Here is a 22,517-nt window from a genome sequence, read left to right on the forward strand (position 1 = left end):
ATGGGCTCAATGTGTCATCCACGCAAAGTTTTCTACCTGTGCCACTAATCACCGAATAATCGTGTCAAAGAGACAACAAATAAATCTTTATTCTGCAAGAGTGATGTTTGCTGTTTGAATAAATAACTCAAGTAACTTTTCAAAGACTTTTGGTTTTTAGCGTGTGACAAATGCTACCATCTCCAGGCTGCACTTCCTGTACAGATGCGGTTCCACCTATTATTATCACGGAAATATAAAAGTGGTATCAATCTTCTTATGCGAGCTTAAGCAACACATGTCAAAAATAATTCTGCTTTATACTTATAACATATATATGTGTATAAAGTAAAAGAAATGTATCAATTTCATCAAGTCTGTGAGGATGCCTTTGTGTCAGATGATAATATGAATGAAAATACAAGGTTGCACTAAAAGAATCTTGTGACAAACTGTTGAAGATCGGTAATTACATCTGTGTGAAGGCTTCTGAAGTTGCATTTAATCAACAGAATTACATTTTGATCTATAAGGCACTACAAAACTGTGACTGATATTAAGGGTATGGTTTTGACCTTAAGTGAAGCACAGCAAAATGCTGTTTAATTCATTTTTTCCACGTGTGTCCCTGAACACACACTCCAACCTTGAAATTGGACACAGGGATGAAAAAATACATTCCCAGCTCTCACCACACACACACGCACACATACACACACACACACATACAAAGTGAAGATGTGCATGAATGTGAGCATCATTTAATACATTGCCCTGAACCACAACCTTGACTGAAGTCACGGAACAGATAGCAATGGAAACACAACTTCTTTATTCTCTTCAGCATTCATCTCCTTTCCACTTTTCCGCTGCAACAAATGAAGAATGGACATGGGCATAATTTTTACTCTTTATGGCCAAAATGGAATTTAAACCATGTCTGTAATTGATTGTAAAACTCAAATAGTACACATGAAAGCAATCAGAAGAGTCAGTAAAGGGGAAGAAGATACTTTTATGGGGACATTAAGATCAGTTTCCAACTAAAGTAAAGCTATGCAGGTTTTTTAATGTGCCGCAGACAGTTACAAGAGATTGTTTAATTTTTAATTTTTAAGGTTTATTAGATTTGAAAGCTGCAGCGCTGTATCATTTGCTATAATAATGTACAATAAAAGGACCAAAATAGTAATCTAAAACATAAGCTTAGTTAAAAAGGTTCAACTGTAGGTCAAACCTAACCTTTGAGTAGGGGAGGGCACTGTGGTGCGGTGTTTAGCACTGTCGCCTCGTGACTGTGTGAGTTTCCTCCCACAGTTCAAAGACATGCATGTTAGGTTAATTGATGAATCTAAATTGGCTGTATGTGGGGATGTGAGAGCGTGTGGTTTCCCTATCTGCTTTGTGTTAGGCCACCTTTCCATGGTTTATCGTGTCTTTGCTTTGATGGATGGATGGAGTTTGAAAAGATTCAAAAAGTGTCATAAATTAAATATCCAACCAAATATCTCCCATTCTGCTGTTAGAAAATGTACAGAAGAGTTTTTGCAGAACCCTGTGAAGTGAGCTGTGGAACTATTGGATAAAAATACAATCATCACTTTGCCTAAATATCTTATAAAACATTTGCCAATTTTGTCTAAATTAGCACCTGAATTCTTGACTTGACTAAAAACAGATTTGTGAGGTCAGAGTGACCTTATTTACCAGCAGATTATACAGTGGCTTGCAAAAGTATTCGGCCCCCTTGAACTTTTCCACATTTTGTCACATTAAAGCCACAAACATGAATCAATGTTATTGGAATTCCACGTGAAAGACCAACACAAAGTGGTGTACACGTGAGAAGTGGAACGAAAATCATACATGATTTCAAACATTTTTTACAAATAAATAACTGCAAAGTGGGGTGTGCGTAATTATTCAGCCCCCTGAGTCAATACTTTGTAGAACCACCTTTTGCTGCAATTCCAGCTGCCAGTCTTTTAGGGTATGTCTCTACCAGCTTTGCACATCTACAGACTGAAATCCTTGCCCACTCTTCTTTGCAAAACAGCTCCACAACTGCCCTGTGACGGCCTCAGAGGTTGTCTAAGAGAATATTGGGAGCAACAACACCATGAAGTCCAAAGAACACACCAGACAGGTCAGGGATAAATTTATTGAGAAATTTAAAGCAGGCTTAGGCTACAAAAAGATTTCCCAAGCCTTGAACATCCCACGGAGCACTGTTCAAGCCATCATCCAGAAATGGAAGGAGTGTGGCACAACTGTAAACCTACCAAGACAAGGCCGTCCACCTAAACTCACAGGCCGAACAAGGAGAGCGCTGATCAGAAATGCAGCCAAGAGGCCCATGGTGACTCTGGACGAGCTGCAGAGATCTACAGCTCAGGTGGGGGAATCTGTCCATAGGACAACTATTAGTCGTGCACTGCACAAAGTTGGCCTTTATGGAAGAGTGGCAAGAAGAAAGCCATTGTTAAAAGAAAACCATAAGAAGTCTCGTTTGCAGTTTGCCACAAGCCATGTGGGGGACACAGCAAACATGTGGAAGAAGGTCCTCTGGTCAGATGAGACCAAAATGGAACTTTTTGGCTAAAATGCAAAACGCTATGTGTGGCGGAAAACTAACACTGCACATCACTCTGAACACACCATCCCCACTGTCAAATATGGTGGTGGCAGCATCATGCTCTGGGGGTGCTTCTCTTCAGCAGGGACAGGGAAGCTGGTCAGAGTTGATGGAAAGATGGATGGAGCCAAATACAGGGCAATCTTGGAAGAAAACCTCTTGGTGTCTGCAAAAGACTTGAGACTGGGGCGGAGGTTCACCCTCCAGCAGGACAACGACCCTAAACATAAAGCCAGGGCAACAATGGAATGGTTTAAAACAAAACATATCCATGTGTTAGAATGGCCCAGTCAAAGTCCAGATCTAAATCCAATCGAGAATCTGTGGCAAGATCTGAAAACTGCTGTTCACAAACGCTGTCCATCTAACCTGACTGAGCTGGAGCTGTTTTGCAAAGAAGAATGGGCAAAGATTTCAGTCTGTAGATGTGCAAAGCTGGTAGAGACATACCCTAAAAGACTGGCAGCTGTAACTGCAGCAAAAGGTGGTTCTACAAAGTATTGACTCAGGGGGCTGAATAATTACGCACACCCCACTTTTCAGTTATTTATTTGTAAAAAATGTTTGGAATCATGTATGATTTTCATTCCACTTCTCACGTGTACACCACTTTGTGTTGGTCTTTCACGTGGAATTCCAATAAAATTGATTCGTGTTTGTGGCTGTAATGTGACAAAATGTGGAAAAGTTCAAGGGGGCCGAATACTTTTGCAAGCCACTGTAGTAAGTTCACCCTTGAATCCAAGTAAATATCTGACAGTATTTTCCTCAATGTTCTAGAGGTACTGTGCACTAGAGGGAGGTCCAGAGAAATATGGATGACTCTAAAACATAATGCCCAAGGCTATGGCTGTTCCTGTCACACAGTCCAGTCAGCAACCCTTTGACAACCTCTAGTCGCTAGGAAAAAGTGTGTGTTCCCTGAATCGTTGCTGGATGTTGCAGGCTATCGTCAAGTGAAATCAGTCGCAAAGAGCCTGGTCCACAGTCTTGCAAGAGGATTCCCGCTGTCACGCATGGTTTGGAGGTAACATGTTGAACTGTTTGCAAACAGTGAAAATTATACAGAAATTGGTTAAAAAGCCCCTTTTCCATTAGTACCTACTCGGATCCAATCCCCACGGTTCGCCACAGTTTTCAGGGGTTTCCATTAGGTATTAGTAGCTGGTACCAGATACTAAAATGGTTCCAAGAGATCCGAGCAGGTACTAAAATGTGACGTCGTCAGACTGCATGCCACCAATTGGCTGGTTAGTGGCGGCACTCGATGAGTCATGAAAGCATCTCTCAATGAATATCAAAATCACCATTTTTTAAGCCCGACAATGAGGGAAATGGCAACAAAAAACAACACTGTGGTCCCCGAGTCTGAGAAAAAGACACGGACCGAACAGCATGTATATCGTTGTTTCAACATTCACCTTTGTTTTAGTGTTCGTGACGCATACTAATTACATTATGGGACGCTCTGCCTCGTTGCTATAACAACGGTTACACACATTAGGTGGTACTCAGTTGTGACGGAAAATCAGTCGATCCAATCCGAGTCGAGTCGTAGTGAGCCGTGGCAAGTCGACCAGAGTTGGTACAAATGGAAAAGGGGCTATAGTGGTCACAGACCTGGTTGCCAGTCATTGCTGAGATGTGCCTTAAATATGGGATAAGTAAAGCACTCTTTTAATGCCACTTTAAATATTAAGATATTCAGAACAAACACAGTTTGTTGACCTATGAGGCAACATACAGCTCAGTTTTTTCTATCATACATATTATTTTAATGTCTTTTAAAAAAGTGAAATGATTTAGTATGTAATTTCTGGACATGATTCAATAGGTTTTTAAGAATCAGAGATACTTCTTTAGTGTCTTTTCCATGTGTAAAGATTATTACATCATCTGCATATATTTGAATTAGTGCTGTCAGGGTTAGTCTCGCTCTGCGTTAACTTGCTAACGGAGATTTTACGCATTAATGCGGTTATGGCGTTAACGTCATTTTAACAAGATTAATGCTGACAGCACTAATTTGAATATTAACATTTTGTCACATATTGCATAGATCATTAAGGCGTACCATCATTACTTCCTATGAGATAAATATGATTTGATGACCAATGATAGAACAACTTCTAGAAAAATTAAAAAGTGTCCATTTCAATAAAAGGAGCAGATGACTGACAGTGTTAAATGCTTTCTTTACAGTAACCATGCGAGTGTTTATATGCAGTAAACATTTAGCTTTTTTTGTTAAATGCTGTACTATATAAAGAATCGAAATTGGATTAGATGTAAATTGGATGTAAAGTGCTGCAGCCACGGTTTAGTTTATTAGTCAGTAACTCTGCTATCTTAGCTATAGCGGTTGGCCTTTTCGTTAATGAATTACTAATTCTGAATTCTATATCTTTTATTTTTGTCTTCAGAATAGTTTTAGTAGTTCTTGTCAGTTTTTCCCCATTCTCCTTTGTCCCTTAAATTATCTGAATAAAAACATTTGTTTTGCCTATCATATGGTCTATTACTTTCTCCAGAATTTTTGTTGGTATACAATAAGACCATTTTTAAGCAATCTGTCCCCATCTTTCATCAATTTCCTGCATTCATCATTTAGCCAGGGCAGAGTATTCCCTTTTCTTTTATTTTGATTCATCCTTCTAATGAAACACTTCATTAATTTTTACAAGAAATAAATCACACCCGCTGTCTATGCCCCCATCTGTAATCACTTCAATCCAATCAGTCCCTTGTAGAGCTTTTTCAAGGTTTTGCTGCTGGCTCTTGGGGACAGTTTCACATTTGGATGTACCTTTAAGAGATTTTATAGTTTTAAATGAATTTTAAAAATGCTTTTCGTGAGCTTATCTTCCAAACCAGGCATACCAATCTCAGAAAACAAGCCCAGGAGCTCCATGTGCCAAACACTCACCATCAGGATTAGAAACCAATCAACCAAGACCGATCACACCACTAGAAGCAGTCCACAACACAACAAGTGTGCACAACAGCCCCAGCACCTCTACATCCCACAGCCTGCCCTGAAAACCACTGGGAAAGCAGACCAGAACACCGCCGGACCACCTGACAGACCAGCATCCACATCTCCGCCAGAAGCGACACTCTGAACATCAAATTGCAGCTCCACCACAGGTGGCTGTATGACGTTCATGCTGATAATAGGTGGGTTTGAGCCTGGGTTGGGTTCTATATAACCAACCAGTATTATTAGTGACGCTGTTCAAATCTCAGACATAAATCATGTGCTTGTGGTTGTCTCCTTAGATCAGTGTTTCCCAACCACTGTGCTGTGGCACATAGGTGTGCCGTGAGAAATGATCAGGTGTGCTGTGGAAGATTACATTGTCTTCCACTAGAGGGCAGTACAACCACCTGCTCTAATTAAATGGGTTGCCAACTGCCAGTAAAACAGAAGAAGACGAAGAATAAATTACATAATAGTCAGGCCCTAACATGACTAGTGGTCAGGAGAAAGCAAAAAAGTGTGACCGTGTGATTTTTCTAATGTGAAACATGTGCGTGGCTCTAAACAGTTGGGAAACACTGCCTTAGATGGTACCTTGATATATCCACTGCTTAGAAACTTGGAAAACAAGGAGATGTTGGCTTCTCAGATCCAGTTCTTCTTTTGTTTTTACAAAAGTGATGTGCTGACAGCAAAAATATTCTAGAAAATAAGTAATATTATAATCCAGTTTCATAATGCATAGGTAGCCATCTTGCCTCAACACTGCTGCCAGGAAATCACCAAGCAATCTCCAGGCCTGTGTCACCACATTTAATGCATTTTCATCAAGTAGTATTACAAAAGAGAGAGAGACGCGATTTGAGAAAAAGGAATGCTTTCATGTCTTTTATCTAAATAGAATTTAAAAGCTGTTGTTCCGAGGGGTTAAAAATTTCAGCTCTTTCTACCCTAATATCTGCTGCTTCACCTCAAGCAAGGCTGCTTTCTGATGATTCAAATAATTCCAGCCCCTCTCCTCAAATGGAACATTTTGATGGATTATGCAGTGTCAACCTTCACCGCGCTGAGCACATTTGAATAAATGTAGATTTGAGATTTACTGAAAGATGAGGCCAACATGTCGAAGTGATACACAACTGAATGCAAATGCTCTGACTTTGAAGCTCTAGCATTTCGAAAACACAGAGTGGAGTTTTACAAACTTTTATGTGCCGAATCTACAATCTTTTCTTTTTTTCTATGTTAATTAAATTTATTCAGGTTGTTGTCACACCACGTATTGGCGTATTCCACTGACAGGCAGTAATGAAGTTAATAGTGATTTGCCTGTGCTCTGACATCTATTGTATAAACTGTCTTCATTACAGGAAGGGTTTTCATTTGCCATCATATCATTAGAAATTCAAAGGAAAGAGTTTTAAATGTGAAGAGGTTCTGTTAAATTGGCCTGAACGTACGATATAAAAAGGCAGAAGGAAAGAAAAACTCATTTGCGCAAAACAGTGAGAAACAATCAGCATAAACCTTAGAAGATATGACATTTGGGTACAAGTGACAAAATGAAATCATGTACAACAATCCTATTACACATGTATGCCATTTGACAACCCTTAAGTCTACTGATATTTGAACCAGAATAATCCATGTTGTGCAGGTCCAGCCTATTTATTCATGCACAGATCGTGATTCTCTCAGGGTTGGGGAAATCAGCTTTTGCTTCAATACCGCTTTTGTCACACGCATACTTCCCTGCCCTCGCTAACTACACTATCTCCCTGCCTGTTCAAGCAAAACTTTATGCTAAGTAAATCATTTACATCTCCCAAGCAGCCTATCTACATTTTCCAATAAAACCCTAAATTGATGGATGTCATCTTAGTGCTCACAGGCAATAACTCCTGCTGCTTCGAAATAACAATATGTTTTCGCTTTATGAGGTCTAGACATGCTATTCTTTTTAATGACATCCCTAGGCCAGTACTGTTTACATTTATTGATATCTGTTTTTAGACTGGAGCAACTCTGCCTTCCTTAGTGGTTTTCTGTACAGAGCTAAGTTTGATTTACGCTGACAACACAAAACTTTTCATTTGGTAAGTTTTGACCACAGAAAGAGGCTGTAAAAATATTTTGTTCATATTTTGTTCATATTCTTTTCTGAGATGCATTCTGTTGATGTTTTTTTTTTTTTAAAGAGTTGAACTTAAAAAACAAAACCTCAAAAGTAATTGATTTTGCAATTTTACATGTTATGAAAATTAAATTAAACTTTAAAACTATAATATATATTTGCTAAAGCAACTGCTGGGCAGGTAGCTAAATTGCATATCAAGTGGAAGTAGTATAATCAATGAATATTTCTCATGTGGTTTCATATGCACATTGCTTGGGAGTCTTCCGTCATATTGGACATGATACACCCAGATGTTGTATTTGAAAAAATATGTAGTCCCGATTGATTGGACAGTCATTCACAAAGAAGGTGATCCAAGATAAACTTTCTTATGAACCCTTAGGTCACTAGCAAACTGCCAAGATCAACTGATCTTTGCAGGCAAGACACTTGACACAACTTGAAAAAATGCAACGCAAATTAGAACTGAAGAACATTCCCTTTCAAAGTAATAGATGTGCTTTAGCACTGCAAATGACATGTTTCAAACTTTTACTCCTAAAGCGAATGGTCTCCATTTCTAGTTTGTATCACACTTTTAACAGTTTCGCTACCCGTCGGAGAGTACCTGCTAAATGTCTGTAGAGAAGACAGCATGTTCCACCTAAAGTACGAGTGAATGCGGCAACCTACTAGCAGCCAAATCAATTGCAAGAAGGTTTGGAAAACATACATTTTTTCCCCAAAATGTTTGCCAGGTCTAAAGTTCTGTGTGACTGGGGCTTCAGCAATCAATTTCCCAGCAACTACCAACAACCTCCAGAAAGCACTCACCAAACAGACAGGAATAAACCCTCCAGACCTGTAGGACTGCTGCGTTATCACTTGACTGTACATTATCACTATAGCTGTAGAAAGTAACGGACAAGTTAACATCACATGGTTGGCATGGTATAACTTCAAATGAGTTATACTGCATGTAAAGCTTGATACACAAGCTGAATTCTGTTTTTAATGAAATAATTTCACAGTTTTAAAAGTATACTTCTAGTTACTGTGCCAATCATCACCACCTTAAAGTAGAGCTAAGTTACAGCTAGCTAGCTAACCTTAGCCATAATGCTTGCTAACAGTAGGCTACTGGTTGCAAGAAATTACTGCCTTTTCAATGGACAACAGAGCAATGGAGGACGGTCTATTGTAGGAGTACCCTAACTTCAGTTCTCATCATTATTAATTTGGTCCTTTTTAAGCTTATTGGTGTGGCCCTCCACAACAGTCCCAGTTTGTCATGTAGTCCCTTGGGGAAATTAATTGTGCACTCCTGGTCTAGTGAACCTGTAAACACTACGTTTGTTATGGGTTTCTGAATGCTGATGAAAACATATTTATTAAACAGCTTCTTTCATGAGCCGAGTCTGACACGAACACAGAATTTTCTCTCAAATTGTAAACAGTTTTAGTGATTTCAGCTCTGAAATTTTGAGATCAATGGCATTTTTCGTGTTGCATTTCTGAAATGGGCAGGCTAGCACATAAAAACAGGACTGAATTAGACATAAGCTATTATCATGCATTATCAGTGAGCGCGTTAGCAGCTGATAACAATCAGGGTCAATCACATGAGCTCCTCTCATCTCTTTAAAAGCATTCCTCTCCCCATAGTGATGTACAATTTGGCAATGCTAGTGAGTTCAGAGGAGGTTCTCCCAAGAGGAAATTTATCATGTAAGGATGTGCAAGTGAAAAAAATGCAGCTAGCAAAATAAAGTGCCACAGGCGATGTTAAAATCCCAAATTTCCAACATGAATTAAATATGCAATTTAACATAATATAAACCAAATCATAGTGAACAACAAAAATGCAGTTTATTTTTTGTAGTTTAGATTTTTCACTTGATTTATAGTTAAGGAACATTTAGTTAGATTTGGTTCTGTCTACAAGCAGCTAAGTCACCATTGCCAAACTGGGAATGGAAGTGTTTGTGGCAGCTCAAAGTGACAATTCCCGTAATGATTCTGTTTACGGCTCACAAATAATGATCCTGTGAACCCCTGTGCCATCAGAAAATAAGACAGCAAACTTTTGTGGCACGCACCCGGATGAAAACAGAGCCCAGAGTTCACAGGAAGGAAGGAAAAAGCATTTCCGTACAGTGCACACAGCTACCGAGCAACCATTGAAATGACTGATAGCTCTCACAAGAGAGGGAGCAACGCTGATGCTTACAAGGAAAAACAAAATCATAATATGACTGATAGACAAGATGACAGACAGACTAAACTTCAGTTTCTGCACACACAGGTTCACACAGTGTGCTACAATGTCCACATATTTTACTAGTTACTGCTTTGTCCAAAAACTAGATCATTAACGCAGTTAAAAATAAAGGCAAATTAAGCGCAAGAGAGGTGTCGAACCTTTTTGTAAACAGTAGCTCCCCACTAATGAGTACTGGCATGTCTTCTCCCTCTCTGAAGAATGGAAAACCAATTGAAACGGGTTTAGAGAGGGCATAAATTTCACAATGACCAATTAAATTCACAGTGTTTCAAAACTAGATGAGACCTGATTACACAAAACAACATGAAAATCAAATATTACTTTAGTGAGAAGCAGACTTTGTTGTTTCTTCACCTTGCTAAAGTATGGAGTTCTGGTTGTAAGCTACAAAGCCATCCACAAAGACAAAGGTCCTTCTTTTCAAGAACTGCCACTAAAAAGTATGAATAGGTGCCACTTTGTTATTCTGCCTTTGAGCTGTCCTGTTGCCTCCATACATCTTCTTATCTGTTTTTATCGAGTAGCATATGAAAGTATGTAAAATGAACACTATGTAGTGCATACTGAAACATATAAAGGCAAACAAAACAACAAAAAGGCTACCTTTAGAATAAAGGGAATACATGATTGACGTCTTGCTCCCATAAAAACGACACCTAACGACCTCCAACGTATCCTCAATGATGAGTTTGAAACCTCAGTATATATCAATAAAAATGTGGGTTGACATCCATTAGGATAGTTTCCGGGTTTTCCAAGGGTAGCTGTATATAAGCGGACGTGAAATATGACAGAAACCATAACCTTCAAGGGTTAATCCTATAGGTTTGCTAGGAGTAAAGAGCTAAGCTATAACTTTACAACAATAAATGGCAAACATGGATAGAAAGTTGGGTCATTTGTTGTGGATTTGAATAAATGAAAGTTCTGCTTGTTAGTAATGGGAAACATTCAGTGGGTGTGCCCTCACACAAATAGACCCCCACCCCCCCAAAAAACTTCATCGCAAATTCAAAGCATTAAGACTGTGCACTTTGCGTATATTTATATATGCAAATATAACAGCTCTTCCATTTTTGCCAGAATTTGTACACTGGTGGAACAAAGAATAAAGTAGAGATGAAAGAATTAACTTGAGTGAAAATCTGACATGTGGAATCGGCTTATCTTGACAAATGAATAGCATTAATGAAGGTATGCTGCTTAGATCCATGTTCCTGGTTTTTTTTTAAGCTGTAAAACTATTTGCAATATAAGTTGCACTTTTAATAGGAAAGTTATAGAGGGTTTGGAAGCAGTAACACAAGAACAAAACAAACATCAACACATAATGATAAAGCAAAAACATGCATTCTGGCTCCATTAAGGCCCCGCAGCTCATTAAGGGAGTCTCAAGACGGTGTAGACCCCACTGGGAAAACAGAAAACACCATACAGCCACATACTGAATGAAAAAAATCATAAACTAAATAATCATTACATGAATACAAAACGCATTAAAAAAAAGTAAAATAAATAAATTGAAACTGAAATCTAAATTAACGCAATTAAATTTCTTAAAATGTTTTGGAGGCTTTGGCTTCAACACGTTGGTCAGTTTGTTTTGTCCGTTAAAGCACAATCAGCAGTGTATATATTAAAAAATAATAATAATAATACTTCCATATATTCTGACAAGATCCCCAAAAACACTAACTGAACTGAAGCCCCAAACCATGACCCTCTGGTGTACCTCTCTCCTGACATCCCGTGTGTATACTTCATTTTTTAACCAAAGCATTGAAATTCGTATTCATCACTAAGACCTGTCTTATGGAGAGACACATCTTTGCTGGACTTTTTCCTATTTCTCAAGGACATGACTTTGAGATACTGCTCATCTGCTGTAGATAGATTTTTAGGCCTGACACCTCTTTTTCTTGTCCTATACTTGTCCAGTTTGTCCCATTTTTTTAAGAACACACCACGCACCATGTCGACATATGGCAAGTTTTCGGTTAATAGCTCTTTCGGAATCAACTTGTTGTTGCAAAAATACTATTTTCTGCCTGTCAAACTGTGTTATCCTTGACATTTTTCATAGATTCAACTAAAGAAACGGGTACAAATGAGTGTTTTTGTGACAGGCTGCTAGGAAGACGGGCTTAAAGATACAATTTAAAAATGAGACTTTGATAAGTTGTTATGTGCAGACACAACACTGGTTCATCCTTTTAGTTAGGTGGCTTTTCTTAAGCTTAAATTAGTCATAGGTCAGTATTAGCAAAAAACAAAATAAAATTAGTGGCATTTATTTTTCAGTTAATTACTTTGATATTTTATCTTTATTTGACAGCCACTGGAGAGGTAGGGGAACTATGGAGTGAGCAACACAGCAGCATGACATCCAACATAGGTCCCTCATCTAGTAGAATAGTGCCAACAGCTTGCCAAAAACAGAGATATTTAACTTGTTTTTTCATTAATGCATTATTATTACATTTCAATGGCCTCTGTCTAGTTTCATGTTTTTCATATAGCATATAGCCGACACCAACACCTCTGCACTCTTCCGAATTAACACGCACGTGGAGAGCAGCTATAATCCAGCACTGTCACAAAACAAGAGAAAACAGATACAAGGTGTTTCTTTCTGTTAGTTTGATTTTTAAATGGGAGCTTAGCATAACAGCGTATTTCCAGATGCGAATTTATCCTCTCTTCTCAGCTTTATTTCGTTTCACCACGTGTTTGGTGAAAAAATTTGCTGTTTGCAGACAAAGACAAGTGGAAAATAAACTCCCCCGTGTCTCTTTCTTTCTCCCTCTCTCTCTTTCTCACAAGCAGCAGTCGTGCTCTTGTGTTTGGACCACATAGTGTGCATTTTGGTGGGTGGATAGTGATACCCTAACTGAGTTCCCCACAAACTCTTCATCCGCTGCCCACTCTGCTATCAAATGCTGGCAAATATGCAGGGGAGGTAGAAGGTTGCCCGGTCCTATCATCTGGGAACCAGACTGTGGATGTATATATGTGGGATTCTCTTAGGCCACATATTAGGCCTCTTGGATTTTATTGATTGGTGACGGTATATATACTCAAGTGCCTCTAGTACTGTATGACTGAAACTAGTACATACAGGGTCTTTGAGAACTTTAAGCTAAGGCAAGATCATTTTATTTTAGGGAATCTTCACCAAGAATACATAAGTCACTAGATATAATAAGATGTTTTTTAGCACCACATACAGAATCTTTTTTGTTTAAAGCGAGTGTGCAACATGAATTTAATCGGGTTTTGTAGCGCAGCGATACTGATAAAGTATATTCAGTGCAGTTGGTATACAGAAAGTCTTTATTGTTGAGGATGCTGTTGACGCGATCGTTCGCACACAAAGAACACAAAGAAAAATTAAAACTAATTGTGTGAAACAGCTTGAAGAACTTTTCAAACAACACAAATTCTATTTTCAATCGTTGGACATGGATTTGATTCTGAAATAGAAAAGCTCCCATGCGTTAAGCTCACCATCTGAGCTTCAGGGCAGCTGATGGCTTAGTGGCTCGGGGTTAAATTTCCTTGTTAGCTACAAACAGACTGTTATTTGGAAGCCATTGGATCAAGCCCATATTTCCTTTCAAATACATTTACCTGTCATCTTAGATGTAAACAATGTGACTTTGAGTTTCCCCTTTCCATTAGCTCTATTGCCTCCCATGTCTCGCCGCAGTGCAATGACTCAAGTATGAAAAGTAATCAATAGGCTTCTGGTTTGGGTGAATGAGTCTTAGTGCTTGGTTTGCACAGTCTTGATCAGCCTGACAATGACAGATTATAGTGCTGTATCTGAGGGTAATTAAGATGGGTCTATCGTCACGCTGATAATTCAAGAGCATGATGCCCCAGAGGCTGGCAACACCAACCTGTCAGACAACAACTCACTTCTGAGTAAACAGCATCCGAATTTCACCTTGAGCAGCACTCACTTTATGGATTCTGCAACGACGATTAGCTCTTAGATTTTTATCCCTACTAAAGACTTACTTTCATCAGGTTAAACCAAGTGTATGTGAATATATATACATGCCTAATTATATTAAATTCAGATCACTTCTTTAAAGGGGGCAGCCATCTATCTGTGCATCCATCCAAGTAGACTCTGGGGGCAACAGCCAGTCTGTCAAGGCTGGCTAATAATATGTATAATATTTCCACCAAGTAAGCGATGTTAACCCAACCTACAACCCCAGAACGAATGTTTCTGTTTAGAGCTGCTTAATGCTTTCAGTCAAAGGATGTATCTCTTCAATCAAAAGAAATCTTTTAAAAACTAATACCCAGCAGCTATAGAGACTAGATATGCATACAGAGTCAAAAACAGCCTTGTTTTGTCGAGAAATATCAAAATCTACTTACTGTGTTCTGTATGGTTCACTATTTCACTGGCTAATTTCTTGAATACTTTAATCAAATGTAACATCCCCAGTTTGTCTTTTATGGAGGCTTAAGCACCAAACTGTGTCTTTGTGGGTGGCACTACCTCATTGGAGTCTAAAAATGTCACCTTGCTCTCGTCAGTCCAGTGGTGATTTTTGGTCTGGATTACACAAACAACCTGCAATATGTTAATCAGTGAACTTTAAAGGTGCTGGCTGATGTGTTTTTCTAGTCTTTATGCAAAGCTAAGGCGCCATATACATAAATAAGGCCAACAAATATTACAAATATTTATCACTGTCGCCAAGTGCAATACAGCAACAATGTTCAATCAGCAAACAGACCATTAAAATCAAGTCAGCCACACATCGTCAACATCTAACGTATATCAGGGGTATATGTTAGATGTTTTTTCATCAGTTAAATGAATAAATCATTGAAAAGAAATGCTGCCAAATATTCTGATTACCCACTTTATGAAGAAGGTCCCATTTTCTGGTTCATGCTTTTCAAAATAGATGATTTTCTGCTTTCTTCCACTTTGTAACATTTCATCGAATAACTAAACCATTTTCAAAAACAGCTGGGAAAGCAGCATTAAATTAAAAAAGAAATATTTTATGTGAAGCATAATTTTGGACTATATGTTCTCAGAATAAATCATATTCTGGGAATATGTCTGATTTCTTTAATACATGTTTGTTCTTTCCAGATGACATCACTGAGTAAATCAAATTGGGAAAACTTTAAGGTGCAATGGTTGCAGTGTTAAAAAAAAACTTGAAGTACTGAGGTATTCTAATGTTGTCCCTGTGTAAGGGAACAACACTTCATCGAGATTGCATAAATTCATTTGCAGGATGCCAACAAGAAAAGCAGGGACTGATTCCACAGGATGGTGCAAGGCAAGAGCTGTCCTTGTACTAATATGCTGGATATGCACGAGCTGACAATCCTTGATTTTTTCAATTTTACTATATTCTCAGAATAAAGTATGATAGCTGCAACAATTGTCTTTCTATTAGAAGAGTAGGATTTATTGATTAGTGAAATGTTTGCATTCTGCCAACACTAAGGAATAGTTGTATTTTTGATTTTGTAAAGCAGCGCTGCATTACTCCCACTTGTATGCTGCTGTTTACACTGGACTCTGAGCACACACTGGTTATTTTATCAGGCTCAGATCCACCCAAACAAGCCACGAGAGGAGAAAGAAAGGAGCTGCTCCATTCCTGATGTCTGAAATGCAACTAAGCTCTGCCAGAGGAAGAGAAATTCCTGCCTTCAGACTTCTAAATAACCTGCCATCAAGCCACAGTGGACAAAGTGGATAAAACTGGTCCAAGGAGGGGGGCGTGGGCAATATTTCCAAATGTGGAAACGTACTGATAAACTGACTCCGGGTCATTTTTCTTAGCAGATCAAACAAAATCTCCTCTTTTATAAGTTAAATACTGCAGCTACCAATTGGAAGCTTTTTCATTCCTATTCCAGCAGTGGATTAGAGGGAACTCGATAACTGAATTTATTGATTAGGGATGCAGTCTACTCTAAGAGAAAAAGTCCTTTCTCCTCCACATTGATCAACTGTTATTTAGTCCTAATGTTGTGAGTTATCATCTGTGCCATCCACCCTCGAGGTTCTCTCTTTGTTCAGTCCTTTTTGCCATGACTAATCTAAAGACAACGCAATTTCTTAAAATATTATTTAAATAATTTGGGTTGCCCATAAGAAAAAGCATTCACGACCTGGATAATCATCAATAGAAAATCCTTGCCTATTTTGATCCCCCTTTTGGCTTAAGCAGTGCAGTTTTTGATGCTTAAACACTGAAATGAAATACATCATCTAATATTTTGTGAGAATCACAACTCAGATATTGAATATGACACATGGATGAGTGGACAAATTTTGCAGAATGGCCCTTTGGGTCCATTTGATCCGTGTAATTTCTGATAATGTGAAACGTCTCCCCAAAATCTGTCAAAATCCAGCAAGAGGACAAATGCAGGAGAGCCCAGCTTAGCTTGGTGGGTGCAAAATGTGAAATGCCATGATGGCCAATCGATTGCATGTCATGTTACATACTCGTAATTTTTATAATGCTGCGCTACTCTCAACCATACCGAGGTTAAGAGCGAGTTTCAGCTCATTTTTGAGCTGTCCAGCCCACAAAGCAACTGTTTTGGTTGGCTCTCACCTCTCAAAAAATCCACATTCAAGATCAAAATGCAGACAGACACGGTCAGAGACTGCCTGATGAACATATTTGAGCATTTAGCAGCTAAAAAGCAACCAACAATGCAGCTATGAGAGAGGAACAATTGAGCTACAATAATTTTTTTTTATAAAACAAAATCATGTTTATGCAGAAAAATAAAAAACTAAATGTTGATACATTCCAATATCTTTTATCATGTTTCAGAGTTTTTGTAGAATTTGTTTCTCATTTTCATGACTATATACAGTAATAGCTTACTCAGTATTTATTAATTTGAGTATTTATAATTTATTTCATGTGGCCTTCCTATTCATTTGATATTGAACATCTTTGAATCAGAGAGAGCCAGAAAATGTGAATTTACATAAAGTTACTGCCAAATCGTCAAATGTATATTCAACAAAGAGTGGCGTGCAGTTGCAACCGTGCAACAACAACCACCCCTCCTTGGCTACACAAAACCATGTGCAGTAGATGTTTAACTATAACACTGTGGAATCGCTGTAATTTAATAAGCATCTCACTCAACGTGAGGAGGATATGTTAGTACAACAGCAACCAGTTAATGTCAAGTAGCGATCGCAGTAGATATTAGCATTGCCACTGTTTTAGATTGAATCACAATTCACTGCGGTAAATTCAGGGAAGGTTTAAAGGTGAATCTATTACACCGTTACTGGCATCTGTGAAGTTGTATTTGGCAAAATGAATAGTCATACTGACACCACCAACCCAAACCTAACTTTAGCAAGCAATCAATCGTGTTTTGTGGAGGTTTTTTCATTGTTTGTTTATTTGTTTCTTTTTTATTACTTTAACAGTTATGGAGGGTTTCTACCCACTGGAGTTCTTCATTTCCAAAGTGCTGTGCTTTGACTGCTCCACGGCCTTAATGGTGGCTTGTAATTGCTCCATCACCCACACTAATGTGCACTCTATGCCCCTTTCAAAACAAAATCTTTGCATTTACTTTTTTTTTTTGTCATTGTGGTCCTGATTGTCAGCGTCTAAGCATCGCAGCCAATAGAGTGAGGTCTCCCAGATCCAGGGAACAGAGAGAACAATGTCATATTCATAAGCAGAGACATCAGCACTCCTGCTCATTACCACAGCACTGTGAATGGAGGCTTCTGTCCCCACAATCATGAAAGAACCTGTCATCTGTCTGTTTCTCCTAATTGACTGTTTACTACATTTCAACACAGACAGACAGACACATTTTTGATCGGCCTCAGTTTGTCATTCAGTTGTACATAAATTCCTTACATAGAAGATCCACAGTTATTTTTTTTTTTGGTGGCAGGCTGAGGGGGGTGTTGGTAATAATAACTACACAACTCAGTGTGATGTATGTCTCCAGCAGTACCTCCTGTGACCTTGACAAAACAACCTGATAGAGCATTTACTTAAAGGTCCTGCTATAAAGTGTATGGACAAAAACCCTCATGCCCAGCACCCAGGGAGATACTTTTAAAGAGACGTTGGAGTCTTTCAGAAATTGAAAGGAATATAAAGTCAAGGATAGAAAGAGATTTTCAATTTTTCCCAACACGAACCTCCATAACCACCTTCTTTCTCTGTGTATATTGGCTGGCTTACAACAACACCTGACGTGAAAGGACAAGTGTTGAAGTGAAATCTGCCCATTTGCCTTGAGCTACAAGGACCCTCCGCACGTAGATTCATTTTATAAGCTCAAAGAGAGTGTGAAGTTTGATCGCGAGTGCACATTCACACACTCTGCCTTGCAGAGACTAGATAGAGATGGCTTTAACTGCATTTGATTTACAGATGAGCCTGTGCAATCTTTGCATTTTCACACAGCATACACAGTAGGAAGATGCAGCGTGGAAGTGTGATGTCCTCAGTGAAGTAATAAAACTCCAGTCTATATGATTTTCATTGTTGCAGCTCCTACAAGTGGCTACATTTCTTACATGCATCACCTGCCATTTTTCTGCCAGCCGCTCGCTTTCCAACAGTAAGATTAGCTGCCACCGCATAAAGTAGTGCCATGCATTATCCAGCAATTAGAGTGAGGCTTATTAAGCAGAGTTTAATGTAAATTTAATGAGCAATAAATTCAATTTCTTTAAATAGAAGAGAATATTATTGTTACAAATGATGTACTGTGGTGATCTCACCGTACAGGCCATGAAATACTTTGCAAGCGGGCACATATCAATGGGCCATTAAGTGCCGTATTACATTTATCCCGAAACACTGTACAGTACTGTAAGTGCTATTTTATAGAGATAGTCAAAAGAAGGCCACTTCAGTTTGCTACACAAATGGCACTAATGACCTGAGAGCTGAAACAGTTACTCAATTAATCGATTTGTGGATTCGCACAAAATTAATCTGCATCTACTTTGGTAATAAAGTAATTGTTTGAGGCGATTTTTGAGCACAAATACCAAGCTTCACTGGGGAATTTGAGGCTTTTCTTTGTCTTCTGTGAAACTAAACTGCACATCTTCAAGCCTTAGACTTTTAGTCAGCCAAATAATGCAGTTTGATCGGGTTACCTTGGGCTTTGGAAGACTCGTGGACTATTGATTTAGATACTCTGGCAGTCAGTCAGTTGGTACCTAAGTACAATTTTTAGCTTTTTAATAAGCCAGTTATTTGGTATTTGTAGTTACTTCACAGAATTGTTTGAACATACAGAACCCTAAAATGAAATAGTGAGCTGTATTTATATACTACATATATATTCAAAAAAAGTAAATATATATATGAATAACATTTTACTGTTGTCTAACTGCAATGGTAAAATTTTCAAAATTACTAAAATGCAGGGAAATATTACACTGTGCAGGAAAAAAAATTAAAAGAGGATATTTTTATTCATTTTTTGATACTTGATCCTGTAGGGCTCAACAAAAATATGCAAAGTCAAATATGAATGTACTTCTTCGAGGCCCCAGCTTGCACTACTGGCACACACCAGTGGAAAAAAACGTGGGGAGCTCAACATTCGTATGATGACTGAAGAACTAAAACACTGCCACCCTCTAGAATCCAAAGAGAAACAGAGAAATTGAGGGAAGAGCAGCACACCGCGAGCAGATTTCAGTAGGATCTGTTTCAAAGCCAAACCCCACCACAAGGAGCCAGAGACGAACGTCTTCAATCACTCACCGGGTCACATGCCAACTGGCAACCGAGAGTACCGTAACAACTGTATGTTTCCTTTTGTTTCTCCCAGACCCCTTCCTTCAGCATCGCGTTGAGGCTTCATGACAGCTCGTATTGATCCCCTTCACCATCACTCAGTCCTGACGAATGACTTTAAACTGGCAATAAGTGGGATTATGCAACCTTCTGAAATTCAACCATCTGATCTGCTACAACAGGCCGAGCCCCAGGAGACGCAGGCAGAGAAATACTGCTAAACAGATACTTTGGTGAAATGCAAAGTCTGGGCATTTCATAACAGGATGCTGAGAAGCTCTTTAGCATTATCAGTGCTTCCCTTTTCACCTATCACTATGCACATTTTGTGGTAGGAAACATCAAGTTAGTGAAACTATTCTCGTCTCACTAGTTCGAATCCACACGTTCTGGATCGTTTACAAAGAAAAATTGAAAGCTGTAAAAAGCAGAGTTTCCCCACTGCACACACACACACAGAGTTTGGGCCTTTTTTCTTTTGCACCCAGCACTCACACATGGACAGCCAGAGAGCTGAATAACCTAGGGTCACATCCAACCCTTTCTCGCTTGGGGATTTTTACCTGAAAGAAGAGGTCACACGAGTTTCCTGTAATGCTGCAGCTCTCAGTGTACCGAGCTTGGGGTCGTTTCACATTCACGATGCATTATTTTATTCAGCTGAGAGGTTAATTAAATTAATGTGACAAGGAGACGCCAGACAATGCTGTAAATGTCATTTAACCGCTATTCAACACAGACTATAATAAATTCAACAACTGTGAAATGAAAGCCTCATAAGCAGTGAACTGGAAAAAAACACAATGTCTAAAACTTCCTTTGACTAGTAACCTCATTTTGGGAACACTCTTTACCACTCGGGCAAGCACAGGCATGCAGTGATTAGTTTCTGCAGACCTGTTGATGTGTGCTGCAGATGCCACTGTTCTACAGTATGGCTGCAATTTCTAAAAAATAAATAAAATAAGATAAACTGCTAAAAGGGGGGGGGGGGGAGTCGCTCAAGTAATCTTCAAGTGTAAACCTGTCACTGCAACTGTTGCTTGCCATTTTAACAACCCGGGGATTGACAGCACAACATGTCCATCCTACCTCTGGGAGGGATTTAAAGTGGCTGCAAGCTGACATTTTAACCGCTTCACATGCGTCACATTGTCAGCGGATACGTTTTCCAGGGGAAAAAAAACACTGACGCATGCAACTCTGATGCAAACGCGGTGGAATAACGGGGAAATGATGGGACTGGGCACTGCAATAGCCACGCACATTTAGTTAGCCCTGGTTCGTGCAGTTACGCTGTGAAAAAACAAGAGTAACAAAGACATGACAGATTTACATTTCCCAGCGTCACTCACTGAGGGGAAAAGTGAAGACTGCGGACCGGGAACACACACGGTCAACAGCGGCTGCAGTTGTGCGGCCAGAGGACAATGTGCGAGACTAGAGCTGCAATGCGTGTTTTTCCTCCAAAGCGCACCTGAAGCCCAGACTTGGGAGATTTGTAGACACAGAGATGAGTTGGGACTGTGGAGGGTTATGCGGTATAAGCAAAGGATACGAGCGCGCTTCAGCCGTGCTCTCTCTATCCTCTCTCTCAAGGCACAAGAGTCGACCACGTTTCAGTGAGCAATTGCCTTGTACTTGCCCTGGGTCAAAATACTGTACGACCACTTCACTCGATTATCTCTGGCGATACTTTATCTCCGCCTGTCCTAACTGTGCAGCGCTGAGAATACTTTTTTCTAGCAGTCCTATCTGTAGCTGTGCTGCAGTAAAAACTCAGGACAGCACCCCTTTTAATCAGCCCACACGATAAGCAGCCCAACAGTGTCGAGAAACGGCGTGAGTAATTTGGAGTCGACGGCACTATCGGAGAAATAGAAAGTGATGCTGAGATTTGGAGGGGAAGCTTGTGCGCATCTAGAGCGCAAACGCACCACAACTTCTCCCGGTACTCCTCGGGCTTTTGCTGTGGAAGGGCTATTTCTGCATTAGGTACGGACACACACGAGAAGCCCCACCAAAATAAAAACATACATACACCTACGAAAACACTTACCTTTCGGAAGAAACGCCGCTGAAATCACGAAAACAAAGAAAGAAATTGCGAGAGATCCGCTTCCCGTGATCGCCATGTTGGACACCTGCTTGAGACTGGCGGCGCTAAATCACCTAGAGACGGCCATGGGATGAAAATGTAGACACATGAGAGGCGGAGGGAGGGCTCAAGCAGGGAGCCCGCTATGATATTGGACTGCGTTGTGTTGCGATGACATGCAGGCCTATGAAACACTATAGGAATATTACAGTAATACCTGGAGACTTTACAGAAATGTAAAACAAACCCCAAACACGGAATCACCCGAAAGCCCAGCAGGAATATTGAAGGAATATTACAGTAATTCCACGGGAAGTGTAAAAAAGATGCAGGGAGGTGTGGTGATTTCACCATCGAGAACCACAGACACTTTATAGGGATATTATAGTAATTTTCTTTTATGGTTATAGCTTTTTAGTTCATGTGAGTGAAACCAGTGTCCCCAGCTCGTTGCGCTTTGGCTTTATAGCTGAAGCACAAATAACTCTGAGGTAGAAGAAGCGTTTAGTTTCTTATTTTTTACGCAGCAGTTAGTCTAATAGAAGTTTAGAGTAATATTTGGTAAATGAATTGTGTATTCTTATATTTAGGCTACGATACACATCAATAA

At 39.4% G+C, this 22,517-nt stretch overlaps 1 protein-coding gene across 3 annotated transcripts in view; it reads right to left on the reverse strand.

Annotated features, from left to right (window-relative positions):
• The window catches only part of cadm1b (cell adhesion molecule 1b), a 160,334-nt gene extending 138,266 nt beyond the window's left edge, over positions 1 to 22,068 (reverse strand). Inside the window, exon 1 of one of the 3 annotated variants that reach the window (XM_005459583.4) lies at positions 21,869 to 22,068. In XM_005459583.4, the coding sequence (XP_005459640.1) occupies positions 21,869 to 21,944 (76 nt within the window). In that variant the 5' untranslated portion in view covers positions 21,945 to 22,068. The remainder of the gene's footprint in view (positions 1 to 21,868) is intronic. The other 2 variants (XM_013277522.3, XM_005459582.4) reach the window with 2 other exon arrangements.
• Positions 22,069 to 22,517: the final 449 nt, after the last annotated feature.

Source organism: Oreochromis niloticus, linkage group LG14 (assembly GCF_001858045.2).
Source record: "Oreochromis niloticus isolate F11D_XX linkage group LG14, O_niloticus_UMD_NMBU, whole genome shotgun sequence".
Lineage (NCBI taxonomy): Eukaryota > Metazoa > Chordata > Actinopteri > Cichliformes > Cichlidae > Oreochromis > Oreochromis niloticus.